This window comes from Callorhinus ursinus, unplaced genomic scaffold (assembly GCF_003265705.2).
Source record: "Callorhinus ursinus isolate GAN/ISIS: 27379988/994484 unplaced genomic scaffold, GSC_fseal_2.0 scaffold4, whole genome shotgun sequence".
NCBI lineage: Eukaryota > Metazoa > Chordata > Mammalia > Carnivora > Otariidae > Callorhinus > Callorhinus ursinus.
Window position 1 is genome coordinate 66,722,188 of NW_027397066.1, and position 16,437 is coordinate 66,738,624.

The 16,437-nt window shown below is 37.7% G+C and overlaps 1 protein-coding gene and 1 non-coding gene across 28 annotated transcripts in view; both read right to left on the reverse strand.

Moving 5' to 3' along the window:
• Positions 1-4,402: 4,402 nt before the first annotated feature.
• Positions 4,403-16,437, reverse strand: part of SEC31A (SEC31 homolog A, COPII coat complex component) — a 73,034-nt gene continuing 60,999 nt past the window's right edge. For all 27 annotated transcript variants that reach the window (XM_073891845.1, XM_073891843.1, XM_025887239.2 and 24 more), the window contains 5 exons: positions 15,332-15,390; positions 14,043-14,306; positions 11,265-11,384; positions 6,317-6,388; positions 4,403-5,248 (listed from right to left, as the gene is read on the reverse strand). In XM_073891845.1, the coding sequence (XP_073747946.1) occupies positions 5,069-5,248; positions 6,317-6,388; positions 11,265-11,384; positions 14,043-14,306; positions 15,332-15,390 (695 nt within the window). In that variant the 3' untranslated portion in view covers positions 4,403-5,068. The remainder of the gene's footprint in view (positions 5,249-6,316; positions 6,389-11,264; positions 11,385-14,042; positions 14,307-15,331; positions 15,391-16,437) is intronic.
• Positions 7,853-7,959, reverse strand: LOC112836205 (U6 spliceosomal RNA). Its single transcript, XR_003211431.1, has one exon. It is a non-coding gene; the product is annotated as a U6 spliceosomal RNA (small nuclear RNA).

A 16,437-nucleotide genomic window follows, 5' to 3' on the forward strand; every position in this document is an offset into this window, starting at 1 on the left:
ACTAGGCTGAGATCTGGATTTGAATCCAGCTTCTACTGCTTACCAGATGCACCAGGCAACTGGAATGAATAGCTTAGCTCCCTGGGCTGATGTGACGACTTAGAAGAGGGAGCAAAGTACCCAGCTCAAGGAAAGGTGAGCTCTGTCCATTTAGGGTGTCCAAGCAGCACCTCTCAGGAGAGAACTCTTGTGGACTTGGTTTCTGCCTGTTAAAACTGACTTGTTTTCTCCAGAAGACTCCTTCAGGCAAAAAAAAAAAAAGGGTCAGGAAAGTCATCTTACTTGGAGATATAACCAGAGGGAAAGGAAGTTATTTTAGGTCATGTTTAGGAGATGGTTTGCTTTCCTTCTTTACTACAGAAGTCTGTTTTGATATTCAATTCCACCACACACATTCTAGTCCTCCTAGAGTGGGGAGTTCCTTTACTGGACAAAGTGCAAGATGAAATGATTTCTCATCACTAACCAGATCATACTTATTGGCCAGCCTTAATGGTTCCCTTGAATTATATATTATACTCACAGCCCTTTTACTTATCAGGGAAAAAAAAGGTCTGGAACTTTCCTCTTATCGAATTTGAATCCTTTCCGTTCCTACGATAGGCTCCCTACTGGTTCATTTTACATCGCCTATCTGGAAACACACATCTGTTTGGACACGAAGTCTTCCTACTGAACTGCCTGAAGCCCTTTAACAAGTATCTACTGAAGTAAAGAAACCAAGTTAATAACAATGCTAAAATGCTACTCTCTAGAGCTGGGAAGTATAAATGCCTTTAAAGGTATACAAGAGATAATGGCAGATGTTTGAGACATAAATTTCATTAGGATTTACTTCACACAGACTAAAAATCCAAGAAACTCTTGTATTTTTTTGAAATAGAAACTAGTTTTCTCTATTTCACAAGGCTTCTGAAGCCATCCCCCCCCAACCCCATGCTTGCACAGCGTGAACTCACTGATACACAAGAGGTGGTTTTAGAAAGGTTATGGACTTAGAAATTTTAAGGCACAGCGATAAAAGCAGGAAGGCCTACCGGATTAACAATAGCCTTTTAGGTCTATGAAATGTCAGCCAAAAATTGAATTCAAATTCAACAGGGAGTACACCTCCATTAAAATAAAGACCTCAGACATTACTGAGAAATGATGTTTGTACAAAGTCATTGTAGGTGTTTTAGACTAACAACATTAACAGTTTGCTAAATAAATCAGCAGATCTCTAGAAACAGGAAATGGGAATCCAGAATGCGAAAAACATGTACCACAGTTATACCAAAGTCTATTTCTATGGCGCCTGGGTGGCTCAGTTGGTTGGGCTCAGGTTATGATCTCAGGGTTGCAGGATCCGACTTAGGCTCCATGTGGGGCTCCCACTCAGCAGGGGAGTCTGCTGGAGATTCTTTTTCTCTCTCCCTCTGCCCCTCCCCCCATGCTCTCTCTCTCTCTAATAAATAAATAAATCTTTTTAAAAAAAGGTCTATTTTCTCTTGCTGGATCTTATTAGCTTTTTCAAGACCTACACCAACCACCTTAAAACCTACACATCATTCCTCCCCCGAGTGGGTAAAAAAGCAAACAGCTGGAAATGAAAGAATGGTACAATTTGACTCCCATGAGCTTCGAAGCATACTGCACAGCCTGGGCCTCGGGGACTGGTACAGTGACAAAGCACGGATGCTACGGAAATGTAGGTGAAACAAGTAGTGTACCAGAAAGAGTGGAACTATAAAGCTAATGTGACTGCTTTTTCTTTGTAATCTAGTTTGACTGAAAGATTTGGCCTATTTATCCATTAAGGCCAAAAAGTTAAGATTTTCTGTGCATAAACAGTCCCTCTTATTGACTGAGCAATTTGAGATGCTACCTGGGACGTCCTCAGCATTTGATGAACACCCATAGATCTGTCAGGGCTTCTATTTGGGAATAACACAATAAAGAGGGGCGCATGCATCCTGATGCATGTATGCATACACAAACGCGTGGACACTACTTGCTGAATCTTCACAACAGTTCCAAACGAAGTCTCCACCACAGCAGAAGGGTCAACAGTTGGCCTTGCAGTCACTCTTACGTGAACCCAAATCTGGCTCAGGAGACAAATGGTTATCAGAAAAGTGTTAACCAGTTACCATCCCTCCTTCTACTTTTTAGGCAGGAGTTAATCAGGGTACATCTGGTTGCCACGAACTCTACTGTCCTCCAGGATACATGGGAGTTTTCTGAATCCAAAAGAATATATAGGCTCATTGGGCTCTCAATAGTCAAGTATAGAGCAGTTGTTCCCAACTTTTTCCTGCTGCCACACTATCCAAATGCATGACTTTCATCAGCTATGTATCCCATTACATATAAAGATTTTCAAATGGGGCCTAAGAATACATCCATCCCACCCAGCACAAACGGTCATATGAAAAATGGAGAAGAGCAGGTGCAATATAAAAAAACACCTCCCAGAGATCTGATACATCTCCTGGCTGACACCTAGCCCCACCTACCAGGTTCCCTCACAGCCCTTTCCTTCTTTTAAAATTAGGTAGGTTAAAGAAATAAAACACACCCAAAGTAAGGGCAAAACTGAACAAATTTGGGATGTAAAAGAATGACTCGTCTCTATGCATGAAGTAATGGCAAGGATACAGCTGTAACTTTCCCAGACTAAACAGATTCACCGCATCTTTGTGTAAGAATAACTTTATACAGAGGTGCCTGAATTGTGCGGGCATACAATTCAATGTCTTTGGAGGTGAAAACGTTAAAAACAGGCTCATTTACAAAATTAAGTTGAATTTTTTTCTCTAATTTTATAACAAAAAACTTTTTTTTTTTTACCATTTTTAAAATTTTTTTTAAGATTTTATTTATTTGCGAGAGAGAGAATGAGAGACAGAGAGCATGAGAGGGAGGAGGGTCAGAGGGAGAAGCAGACTCCCCGCTCAGCAGGGAGCCCGATGTGGGACTCGATCCCGGGACTCCAGGATCATGACCTGAGCCGAAGGCAGTTGCCTAACCAACTGAGCCACCCAGGCACCCAACAAAAAACTTTTTGAAAGTTGTTCTGTTTTTCTTCAAGAAAACAAACTATGCTCTTTCCATCATCTCTTTTTATCTTCATACTTCAGAGACAACACAGTATTTTGGGTTCAGCTCCTCTTACCACCATCCACTTATGTGGAACTTTTCCAAGGTTATAAGTCATGTGGAAAAATGTCTCCACAGTAGGGGAAAAAATACCACAATGCTGTACTGAAAAAGGAGGATAACGGCTGCTCAGATGTCAGTGACACATTTGTTTTTTTACTCATACTCGTAAAATCTTTGGGGTTGGCCAGGACTCTACTGCCACCTACTCTCGTTTCTCATCTTTTGGGAATTTGTTTTTTCATAAAATGCTGCCAACTATGCCACTCTCATATCAGGGTAAACATAAACCCTAACTATAAGGACAAAGGATGAAAAAAGTTGCTAGAGGCCAGCCTGCTGTTCCGATGGGGTCTTGGGCTGACCCCACAGTTGAGAGGCAGGTCCTGAAGGTCAAGCACTCTCTTGCCACTCACTTCAGTGAGTCACAGAACTGACTAAGGCGACTACACTCCCAGGAGACTGAAGGCAGGGTGCTGAGAGATCACCCCAGTCCTGCGGTTCCAATGTTCACACATGCTATCAAGGTCCTCCTTTTTTCAGTTATAAAACTATTCTGAGCTAAACACCAAGGGATTAATTTTTAAAAGAGGGGTTTTATTTGGCAGTAGGGAATCGCAGCAAAAGAAAATGAGAGGTTCTTGCAACTCATTTCACTCAGGATGTACAAAGCCTGACGAACTACTCTTACAGGAACTACTCTAACTCCTTGAAACAGCAACTCCACAGTAGTTACAATATTTATTTTCTAGTTTTCCAACCTACTTACGTGAAATTACATAATGTAACAATGAAAAATTATTAGTATCTAATTCTCAAGATTCTATGGGGACCATTATCTTTTGTTTACCACAGTTTTTCTTTTTTTTTTTTTTTTAAGATTTTACTTATTCGACAGAGAGAGACACAGCGAGAGAGGGAACACAAGCAGGGGGAGTGGGAGAGGGAGAAGCAGGCTTCCCGCTGAGCAGGGAGCCCAATGTGGGGCTCAATCCCAGGACCCTGGGACCATGACCTGAGTTGAAGGCAGACGCTTAACGACTGAGCCACCCAGGCGCCCCCACCACACTGTTCTTAAGACAAATTATAATAAAATCACTTAACAGAAAAATGGGCTGAAAAATGTCTGCCTTTGATTCAGGAGTTAGAAATTAAAGTTTTCCTTCTAAATTTAAACCTCAGAGCTCTCGGTGACTTTAAAAAGTGGATGAACGAATTTCTAAATATAAACTGGAGATAATTCAATCTGAAAACTGAAACAGAATATTGAAAACATTTATTAATACAAAAAAGTCCAATGCATTTCACAGAATGAAAACGCTCAGTCTTTTCCAACAGATATTTAAAGCTAGTGATCCCACTCTTCATTAATCTTTGCTATAATCTATGTAGCAACCTCTAGATTTAGTTATTTGTTCAGGACCTGAGTGAAGCCAAAGACACAAAAACAGGGATTAAACTAAACTCTGAGCAGCTGTTTTTTTTTTGTTTAAAAAAAAGACTATATACACATAAAATAGGATTACACACTTTAATGTGATTGACATAGAGGAAGAAGGGAGGACATGAAAGAAACTTAGTTTTAGCTCTGCTTTATGCATAACCAGATGCTCCTTTTCCAGAAAGTATACTGAGGTTTTAAAAACCACATTTTATCAGAATACTTCAGGAAAACACACTATGTGTAATCCAGGAAATACACTACTTGCAGAATAGGAAAATCATCATGGGCAATAAAAGATTAAAACAAAAGAAAGCACCTGGGTTTTGAGCAGTTCTAAGGTGAGTATATCTGCAGAAATGGTGTAAATGCTCTTGACTGGCTGTTATGGAAACATGCTAATGAGGATTGGTCCATATCTTAACATTTTTTAAAGTATGTTTCTTTGGAAAAATGGCAATATGGGCTGGGAGTAAAGATGTCCTTTTAGACACCCAGCTTATTGGCCTGGGTGAGAACGACTTTGAGAACTGGCATGAAAGCGGAGGTCTCACTGAAGTTGCTGGTGCTAACTATGTGGGTGTGGATGGTCAATCCTTCTGAGTAGTTTCGCGATTCAATGCTCCTTGCAATGTTGTGTAAACCACTGATGATTGTGGGTGAAAGCTGAAATAAAGGTAGAATCAAGAGAAAAAAATTAAATTAAGGAAGAATTTCCCATAAACCCTGATATTTAAAAGGAGACTGAAACAAATATTATAAAAAAGCAAATAAACCATTTAGCTTTTCTAGAAACAGTTTTTTGGACCAAGCAACTCTTTAAGTTATAAAGGAGAACCATGGCAAGATGATTAATGTAAGGAGATTATTATGAATTATGAACATGTATGAGTCAGTTAATTTTTTTATAGAAGCCAGCTTTCCTCCCCCAAGCTGAAATGCTAATGTCTTTCTCCACTTAAAAGAGTGTTAATTCTTCAAATATTTTAGATATAGCCTCACACCTTTTAAAACTTTTCCCATGCATATGAAGGAATTTAAAGGTTCTTAATCATTTTATCTCAACGTTAAGGACCCAATGTACTCTAAAACCACGTCTACAGTAGAGACCCTAAACTTGTGGTCCACCTCTGTTCATAGGGCAGCAGCTACCATGTACTCAATTTATCAATTCTTCACTGCTTTTTGTAATCTTGACATCTCTTAAAACCATAACATCTCGTTTTTATCCCATGTCATTACTTGGATCATATGCCTATACTTCTGAGGGAAGTATTTATTTTGGATCAGTCCATGGACCACACCACTTCCACTGTTACATCAACTTTCTTTGGTTTGGTTCTCATGACATGAGTGGTTATTTTTATCTGATGGGACTGTTGTGAGGAATGGAGAAGAGGAATGTTGAAATGCAGAAAATATAGCTACATATAAAATGAACAGAAGGCCAGTTACCTTAGGGCCAATACAAGGCAGATTATATTTCTACTCTTTGTTATAAGAAAAGTTAAAATTGCACGCCTATCTCACACACACACATACACACACCCTCTCTCCTATTCCCTCATCCCCAAATTTAAATGACATATAAAATTCAGTTAGAGAAAGCCCATTCTATCACTGTCATCACAATTTTGCCCCCAAATATATTACATGCTAGTGCTGATGAGATGCTTATTTACTAGAAACTAGGAATAAATGATTATCATGAATCCTTTTTCCCCACAAACTTACTGTCTGTTCCCTAAGTTTATCATACAGAAACTCCAAGCGTTTGCTGGCATCATCTAGCTTCCTCTTGGTTTGCTGTAGGAGAGGAAAAACAGATGTATTACATTTGGATACTTAACTTTTATCCAAAGACCTGCCCCATCTCATTTCACTGACCCTTACACCCCGATGCTGAACAGCTTCATTTTATAAAGAAATGGAGGCAACTATGACTCAGAAACTTGAACAGACCATTAGGACAGAGTTCAGTAACCTATTAACGGGGAAGGGTAGGAGGATAAGGGGCTTCCTTCTGGAGTGCAAACTGGAGTAGTGGTTGGATTTCACATGGACTGTCAGCTCATTTGACAAGGTGTGTGCATGTATAATTGCACTATCCACAAGCAACAGGAAGGGCCATCTGGAGGCAGCAGTGGGTCACTGTATTACAGAAAAGAGGATCTAAGGACAGCTATTTACAATGGCAGCAAACACAGAAGTGAACTGGAATCTTACTGTAACCTTTCAAAAATATTACTTATATACTCAGTCACATTAATATGTTTATTAATCCTGCTTCTGAGCTTTCTTTATTCTTTCTTTCTTTTTTTTTTTTAAGTAGGATCCATGCCCAGGTGGAGTCCAACGTGGGGCTTGAACTCATGACCCCCAAGATCAAGACCTGAGCTGAGATCAAGAGTTGGATGCTTAACTGATGGAGCAACCCAGGTGAGGAAGAAACCCTCTTTCTGAGCTTTTAAAACACCAAGAAGAAGAAGAAAAAAAAAGAAAATTACCTTCTGGTGGCTTAAGATTACTAAAAGGCAAGTAGTAAAATGAGTTCTTAAATCAAGGAGTCCTCCCACCTCCCAATCCTTGTTCTAGAAATATAGTGAGAGAAAACTATTCTAAAACTAAAATTAAAAGTTTCAATTACAATGTGATTAACCTAATAATGTACATTATGCAACAGCTTTAGAAATGACACTGTTTTTCAGTATTTATTGAGTGCCTACTATGTGCCATGCTTATGTCTCAGGGACCTCAAATTCTATTGGGTGGGAAAAAGATACTAAATAAACAGTATGTTGTAGATGAGATGGTGATGAATGCCATGAGGAAAGACTTAATAGAGTGAGGGGCTAGAAGTATTAGGAGTATGAGGTAGTAAAGAAAGGCCACATAGCTACTGGGACATTTGAGAAACCTGGAACAAGGGTGGAGTGAGTAATGCAGTTATGTGGGGAAAGATTCCAGGCAGAAGGAGCAGCAAGTACAAAGCTGTCGATGCTGACATGCTCTTGGTATGTTGGAGGAAGGAATGTCAATCCATCAAAAGAGAAAGGAAAAGCTCTGAATATTTCCCCACGGAGATGATGTTAGCTGTGAGTTTTTCATATACAGCTTTTATTATGTTGAAGTATGTTCCCTCTATACCTACTTTGTTGAGGGTTTTTATCAGGAATGGATTTTGTACTTTGTCAAATGCTTTTTCTGCATCTATTGAAATGACCATGTAGGTTTTTATCCTTTCTCTGCTGGATGTGATGCATCACTTTGATTGGTCTGTGAATATTCACAAATTTGTCTGTCATCCTTGTGCAGGGACCATGCTAATCTTCTCTATATTGGTCCAATTTTAGTATATGTGCTGCTGAAGTAAGCAATTAATTGATCTTTGAATACTGAACCAGCCTCGCATCCCAAGCATAAATCCCACTTGACTGTGGTGAATAATTTTTTGTTTGTTGGTGAATGATTTTCTTTTAAAGATTTATTTATTTATTTGAGAGAGAGCAAGCACGTGAGTGGGGGGAGGGGCAGAGAGAAAGGGAGAGAGAATCTCAAGCAGACTCTGCACTGAGCACAGAGCCTGATGTGGGGCTCGATCTCATGACCCCAATATCATGACCTGAGATGAAACCAAGAGTCAGAAGCTCAACCGACTGAGCTACCCAGGTGCTCCTGGGAATGACTTTTTTAACGTATCAATATACCAATAGCATTTTTCATAGAACTAGAACAAATAATCCTGTAATTTGTATGGAACCATAAAAGACCCCAAATAGCCAGAGCAATCTTGAAAAAGAACAGCAAAGATGAAGGTGTCACAATTCTGTACTTCAAATTATATTACAAAGCTGTAGTAATCAAGACAGTATGATACTGGCACAAAAATAGACACACAGATCAATGAAACAGAATAGAAAATCCAGAAATAAACTCACAATTATATGGTCAAATAATCTTCGACAAAGGAGGCAAGAATACCCAATGGGAAAAAGACAGTCTTTTTAACAAATGGTGTTAGGAAAACTGGACAGCTACATGCAAAAGAATGAAACTGGACCACTTTCTCACACTATACACAAAAATAAACTCAAAATGGATTAAAGACCTAAATATAAGACAGGAAACCATAAAACTCCTAGAAGAGAACACAGGCAGTAATTTCTCTGACATTAGCCATAGCAACATTTTTCTAGATATGTCTCCTCAAAGGAAATAAAAAGCAAAAATAAACTACCGGGACTACATCAGAATAAAAAGCTTCTGCACAGCAAAGGAAACAATAAACAAAACTGAAAGGCAATGTACTGAATGGGAGAAGATATTTGCAAATGACATATCCAGTAAAGGGTTAGTATCTAAAATATATAAAGAACTGATATAACTCAACACCCCCTCCCAAAAAATAATCCAATTAAAAAATGGGCAGAAGACATGAATGACATTTCTCCAAAGAAGACATACAGGTGGTCAGTAGACAAATGAAAAGATGCTCAATATCACTCATCATCAGGGAAATACAAATCAAAACTACAATGAAGTATCACCTCACATCTGTCAGAATGGCTAAAATCAACAACACAAGAAACAACATAGTGTTGGTGAGGATATGCAGAAAGGGGAACCCTCTTGCACTATTAGTAGGAATGCAAACTGGTGTAGCCACTCTGGAAAACAGTATGGAGGTTCCTCAAAAAGTTAAAAATAGAACTACCCTATGATCCAGCAAGCGTACTACTGAGTACTTACCCCGAAAATACAAAAACACTAATTCAAAGGGATACATATACCCCTATGTTTATTGTAGCATTATTTACAATAGCCAAACTATGGAAGCAACCCAGTGTCCATTGATAGATGAATGGATAAAGAAGATGTGGTATATATACACAACAGAGTATCATTCAGTCATAAAAAGAATGAAATTTTGCCATTTGCAACAACATGGATGGAGCTAGAGAGTATAATGCTAAATACATTAAGTCATTCAGAGAAAGACAAATATATGATTTCACTCACATTTGGAATTTAAGAAACAGAATAAACTACCAAAGGAAAAAAAAGAGAGAGACAAACTAAGGAACAGACTCTAAACTACAGAGAAGAAAATGATCGTTCCCAGAAGGCAGGTGGATGGAAGGATGGGTGAAATAGGTGATGGGGATTAATGAGTGCGCTTATCATGATGAGCACTCAGTACTGTACAGAATTGCTGAAGCACTGTATTATATACCTGGAATGAATTAAAAAAAAAAAAAAGAAGAAGAGAGAGAAAGAGATGAAGATATCAAGCATAACATCACAAACTAAGTCATGCTGCAAAATTACCTTGTGTTGTCTGGACATAACTTAAGTGAAAATACGTATTACAGCCATATTGTAAAAATGATTCCAGCTATTGATGAAACGGATTTGTGTGGAGGAGAACCCTGATAGTCCCTGCTCAAAGTTAATCTCATCTAGCTACCAGCAGGAGCGCTACCCCAGGGGCAGAGTCAGTTGGGAAGGATAGGATATTAGGACTTTCCCCCCTAACTGGTTACAGAAATTACAGGAACAGTTTGTCTTTTGTGGTTCTCTTCTGCCCAGGGCTCCTGTGGACCCAGAAGGAAGATGATATGTTGACCTAGAGGAGTTTAAACTCAACAAAAATTTATTGAGCTGGGCTGTGTACTACGTGTCTTCTCAACCTCTCTATACTGACTCATGCCTGAAGGAGGGCTGGAGTTTTCCTTCATTTTTATTAGGACTCTTCTATTTTTGAATGACTGTGACCTATTTAGAGGTGTTCACAGGGGACAGTGTATGCCAGGCTATCTGCTTCATCTGCTCTCTGTTCCTCACTCAGTGTTTCCATCACTTCCAGAATGCTAGGCACGACACTAACCTTTCCCTGCCTCTGCTTTCCTGACACATTTAGTACAGGGAATAGCCTTCTAAAGGACCAGCAGAAAGCTGCACATATTAATACTCAATGTTTGATGAAACAACAAATTCCAGAAGCTATTTTTCAAGCAGACAAGTGGCCAGTGGCTAAATAAACATATTCAATGTTTACTGGTAGAAATTGAGATTTCATCTAAAACAAGACCAGCTTTGTTGGATTTTTGTTGTTGCCAATACACTGGCATCCTCTAAATAAACTAAGTAAAATCAGTTGCTTTAACTGTGAATATGACTCTAGACTCTAAAACAATTATTTTTAAGATCTTTGCAAAGTTACATATGATTATCTACTTTTAAAAGCTTTGATCTAAGCTCAGAAAGAAAGCCCAAACCTGAATTTCTTACATACCACCATTCTGTTCTATTTATGTGCCAAACACGAGGTTTGCTACTGAGAGGCAGTGCAGCATAGTGAGTGAGAGCATAAATTCTGGACCTAAGCTGGGTTTGAATTCTGGCTCTGACCTTGGGTGTTACTTAACAGCTTTTTGTTTACTTTAGTTGTCTGTAAAATAAAGATAACAAATTTACCTACCATGGGGTTGTTGTAAGGATTAAATATTTACATATAAAAGAAATTAAATACATTTTTATATGTAAAGCAAACTATGTAAGTGCTAGTTTTATTACTATTGTACAAACTTCTAAAGTATATCTTGTAAGACTTCATGCAATTACACAAAAGCTCCATAAGTGATTATTTTAAATAAGCAAAATATGAGAAAAAAATACATACAGGATCTGTGGCTGAAGAGAGGCAGCGCTGAATAAGATCCTCAAATGTGGTCTTTAGAATGAGGTGCTCATCTGGAATAGGTTTCTTGGTAATTTTTTCTGTTGGCAAAGACTGCACATGCTGGAAGAAATAATACCATAAAATGACCAGAAATGACCAGAAACTATACACAAAGCCCTGAAACTCTGTGATAAAGAGAAACCAACTAACTACCTTGTAGATAGGCTGTTAAAATCAAATGACAAATTAACATGTGAAATCCCTTGGGGATAAGTAAAAATGAAAATCAGATATTCAGTAGAAGGTACAGGCTTCTACAGCTCTGATTTTCAAAAACAGAACTGGATATAAAGAATTTGGTCAATTATGGAACATATGTTGGTTACTACTGTATGTATCTGGTGGGAAGTAGACAGCAGACCTACGATGCCAGTAGGAAATAAAAAGAACAAGGCATTTACAAAGCTGGCTAGAGTGGCTGCTTGCTCTGCTTGTTGGCTCATTTGTTTATCTTGGCATTCTTCTATTCTTTGGTTTACTCTTGAAGGTTGGTAACTGGTCTATCATCAAACTGCAAGATTTTTTTTTTTAAGATTTTATTTATTTATTTGAGAGAGAGCAAGCGTGAGAGAGAGCACAGGTAGGGGGAGGGGCAAAGGCAGAGGGAGAGGCAGGCTCTCCACTGAGCAGGGAGCCTGACATGGGGCTCGATCCCAGGACCCTGAGAGCATTACCTGAGCCAAAGGCAGCCGCTTAACTGAGCCACCCAGGTGCCCCCAAACTGCCACAATTAAGTCAAAAGCTGGGATATAAGAGACCATGATGTTACTGAATGTATAGATGGAAAGACAAAGAAGGAATGTTTGTTTTTAAAGTTCTGATTTATTAGTTCATTCATTCAAAAATATTAGGCAATTATGTGCTAGGCACTGACTGTGTATTTGTGAGCCAATTCAGAAATGATCTCAACTCTCTGGCAATTTACTAGGCTAAAAGAAGAAAAAGAAAGTTTTAAAGTGTCATAAAAAAAAAGTACATTTACTATCTTAATGAAAGATGTTACTTGAAAAAAAAGTAAAAAAATAAAATGCCATCAATACATGTTAAGATAGCAACTGTATTGCTATTTAATTGCTAATAAGTTAACAATAATGGAACCAACAGATAATATAACTAGAATTTAACTGAGGGGAAAGCTCTCTCCAGGAAATTATATCAGAAGGACAAGTAGGAGTTAACGAGTTAAATAAGAAAGGAAAAGCATTGCGGGTAGAGGAAGAACATGTACAAAGGAAGGATCATGATACAGGGGACGAAAAGGAGGCCAGTGTAGCTGGAACAGAGAGACAGCAAGGAGGAGTAAGAAGCTGAGGGCTTCCAGACAATGTTAAATACTTTGGTCTTTATCCTCAGAGCAATGCTTTAAACAAAGAGGAGACAAGACCACATAGATGGATCAAAGGCAGACTAATTAGAGGATCCTGCTCTGCTGAAAATTGGGGATGAAGGCAGCATAGATTAGACTGGAAGTGTAGAACAGGGATTTGAGAGAGATTTTAAAATAGTATCAACAAAATTTAGGAATAGATTTGAAAGTGGGATTAAAGGAAAAGAGTATAAAGATGATTCTCAGGTTTTCGGCTAGATTAAATAGGAAGGATTATGGTGCCATTCACTGAAACAGGAAACATCAAGTTTTTGAAGGCCAGGTTTGGGAGGGCTATAAGGGTTTAAGGGGTATAAGGCTTCAGAAATGTTGAGTGTGAGGTGCCTCGGAGACATCGAGGTAGGCAGGTAGCTGGATGTAATGGCCTGGCTGAACATATACATCTTGTGCAGCATTCCCTTCCGATGGTAACTGAGTTTCTGGTATTGATGAGTAAAGCATGAACACCCCAGGTCTAAACAAAAGTGAATGGCTGGGTAGCTTCCCAAACTAGCATAGACTTGTAATCATAAAAAAAAATTAACAATGCATCTGTATAATTTATAGTCCTGTGGAAAAAAAGTCAGTTCTCCCACCTCCATCAAAACACTGGTTTTTATAATTCAGAAGTTCCTTAGGCAGAACTATCTATTAATATGAAAGCATACCCTTGTGATAGAGATACATCTTTATAAATTTGACTTTAGTGAATCAAAGACAAAACCAGAACTAGTTGGGCAGGGATTTGTTTCATCTTCTTATGTTAATTTTGACCCAAGCTCTTCACTTTTCATGAACAGATCAAAATGTTTATCTTTGTATGTCTAAGTCAATTACATGTGATATTTTTATCATCTAGAACCCTGCCAACTAGCTGTACGTGAAAAGCAAGTACAAATTTACATCTCCATCTGAAGGTATGCTGTATATTATTAGCTCTTACACATACACAAGAAAAGATATAACTCATTACATTTTTATTTTATATTTAAAAGGGAAAAACCTCTGGAAATAGCTTCTGCTTAGCAAGCCTGGCTGGAAATATGGATTCAACTGATCTAAAATTATGGCTACGGATTAGGTCAAATGAAATACTGCAATTGTCAAGTTAGTGTAAACATACACTAGCAAATATATGAGCCTCTTCTAGAAAGTTTACGGCCATGTAATTGAAAAATATCTATGCATGATCGATCTTAAAAAAAGGGTTACTATTTTTTATTTAGGTTGTCTTAATTGAAACCAAATTTAGATGTTCATTAGTAAAGGTGTAAACATCAAAGTTAACACATTAAAAAAATGAACTGAAATAGAGCCATCTCCCCATTCCACTTATGCAGATTTACTGTTACCTGGATGGTATTTCCAATAGGAGCCCCTGGGGCGCCTTCAATATTGGGCTTGGAGAAAGATGGTGGCATGCCTGGTTGACTGAGGGGTTGTTGTATGCCATGGAAGGTCTGGCCACCTGCAAGATGTGGCTGTGGAAATGAAGCTTGGCTTGACAGAGGTACGGGAGCTGAAGGCTGTTGCGGCAGCATCTGTGACTGGGGGTCACCCAAAGGGTTCATGATTGGTGATGTGATGGGAACAGGAGGCATAAAGTTTTCAGGCATCTTTTAAAAGACAGAAATGAGACACCAAGCATAAGAAAAAGAGTATCATTTACTCACCTTTAAATAAGGTTAACATTAAAAAAAAAAATAGAATACTTTTTTCAAATGAAATCTTATGCAGAATTCTAGAGTAAAACATAAAAGTAGAGCTAATCTGGCTAAGAACGACAGAGAGCTCAAAACTGGACCTCTGTTTCCCCTTTGTCTTCCACACTTCCTCTCATATGGGGAGCCAAAACAGGTGTTTTGAAAGAGGATGTTAAAGTCTAGAGGATTATATCTAGCCATAGTGGAATCAGATACGCCAAATGTGTGTTTGTATTTAATGTGATCACGATGTAATACTCTTCCTAGATTACTAAGTGGATATTACCTGTCAATTCAATCATATTAAAAGTAGTAGATTAAATTTCTAATTATTACTAACCTAAATTTTGGGTTTTTTTGACCATTAAGTGCTCCCAATTTTATTGTTATGACCTCTCATTACTATATAAGGAAAAGAAATCACCAGAAGTTAAAAACAAAAAGTAGAAATGTTTGGGAAGAAAGAAGGAGAGAAGAATCTTATCTTGTGCTCCAACAGCTCTCAACAGTTACTGACAGTTAAACAGTGCTCAACTATAAGGTTATTTCTTCATTCATACTATATGTGATAGACAAAATAGTCCAAAATATAATTACCAAATTCATGACTACTGTTGGAAACAGAAGATCAAAGTAACCCCAAAAAGAAAAAAAATCATTGAAAAATTTTGTTTCCTACTCTTTGAAAGAGACCTGTTGGGAATTTACATCTTGTCTTCTAATGGGAATTAAATTCACACCACCATATTGTTGTGTTTTTTTTTTTTAACTTTCTTTCCTTCCCTTCATGGAATAGAAGATGCAAGCTGAAGTACACCTAAACCTATCAATCAGTAAGCTTTGCTTTTAAAAGGATCAGTGAAGGATAGTGTGTTCCAGGTGGCTTTGTGATTAGTAGAACATCTGCAGGCAACTGGATGGACAGCTTTTTCTAGTACCTTCTTCTTCTTAGGTACTCTGTTCAAAGCTGGAGGATCATTCCAACCATTCTGAGGACCTATAACAGATAATAAAGGGCATTTTCCTTTAGAATTCTGAAAAGAAGAAAACTCAATTGTATCTATCTTATAATACCTTCAAATTCTGCCTTAACCCCGAGGACAACTCACAAAAGTTTTACCAGCTGAGCTTTGGGGATCACTCTGAAGCCCTGGATCCTCAAACTCATTCCCTCAAATATTCACAAGGCCTTGGCTTACCAGGCAAGATAACTTGATATTATTTCCATTTAAAGTGAAAGAGCTGTACTAAATTTAGGGATAGTGAAGTCTTCATGTCTATATAGATGTATAATCTTCAAAGATCAGTTAGAAATTTTCTCTTAATAAAGAAAAAATAAATCACCTGAGTCTGCTAAAAAATAAAAAAAACCTACTTTTGCTATATTCAGCATACAGAAAAGAATAAAAGTGACAATCTCCTATTTCCCAAGAGAGCAATTCAATATAAGCAAAATCATCCATATGGCAGAAACACTGTTAAAAAAAAGGTCTCAACTACACAATACTGCAATTTCATCATCTTTGCCTTAGGAATTATTTATAAAGTAGAAAGCATTTAAGTATCTGTGATAAGATTTTTTTAATGCCACACACAAAAAATTTCAGGTTGGCAGCAAATAGAAAATTAAATTACTGTCAACTTTAGTAAATTTCCCCTAAAAATCCCCCAAAACCCTTCATCTCAAAGTGAAAAACAGACATCAGTAGCAGAATTCATTAAGTACTTTAATGCCAGTATCTTTAAAGAAAACATGCCAGAAATAAAGATAGGATAATTTTAAAATCAAAATGTAATCATTTTAAATTTCATTGATTTTTGTGTATGTTTATAGTTAAAGCAAAAATATTGCTCCTCTTTCAACAAATTAGACATTCTTTCAGAATTTTACCTTTTACTTGTTTTATTGATATCCATATTAAATCACAACAAAATTGCTTAGCAGACCAAAGAACCTGTGATCCATACATAACGCCACAGAAATTTTTTAAAAAACTAGATCTTCCAACAGCATGTATTCATTTGCCTTTTTTAAAGTTTACTT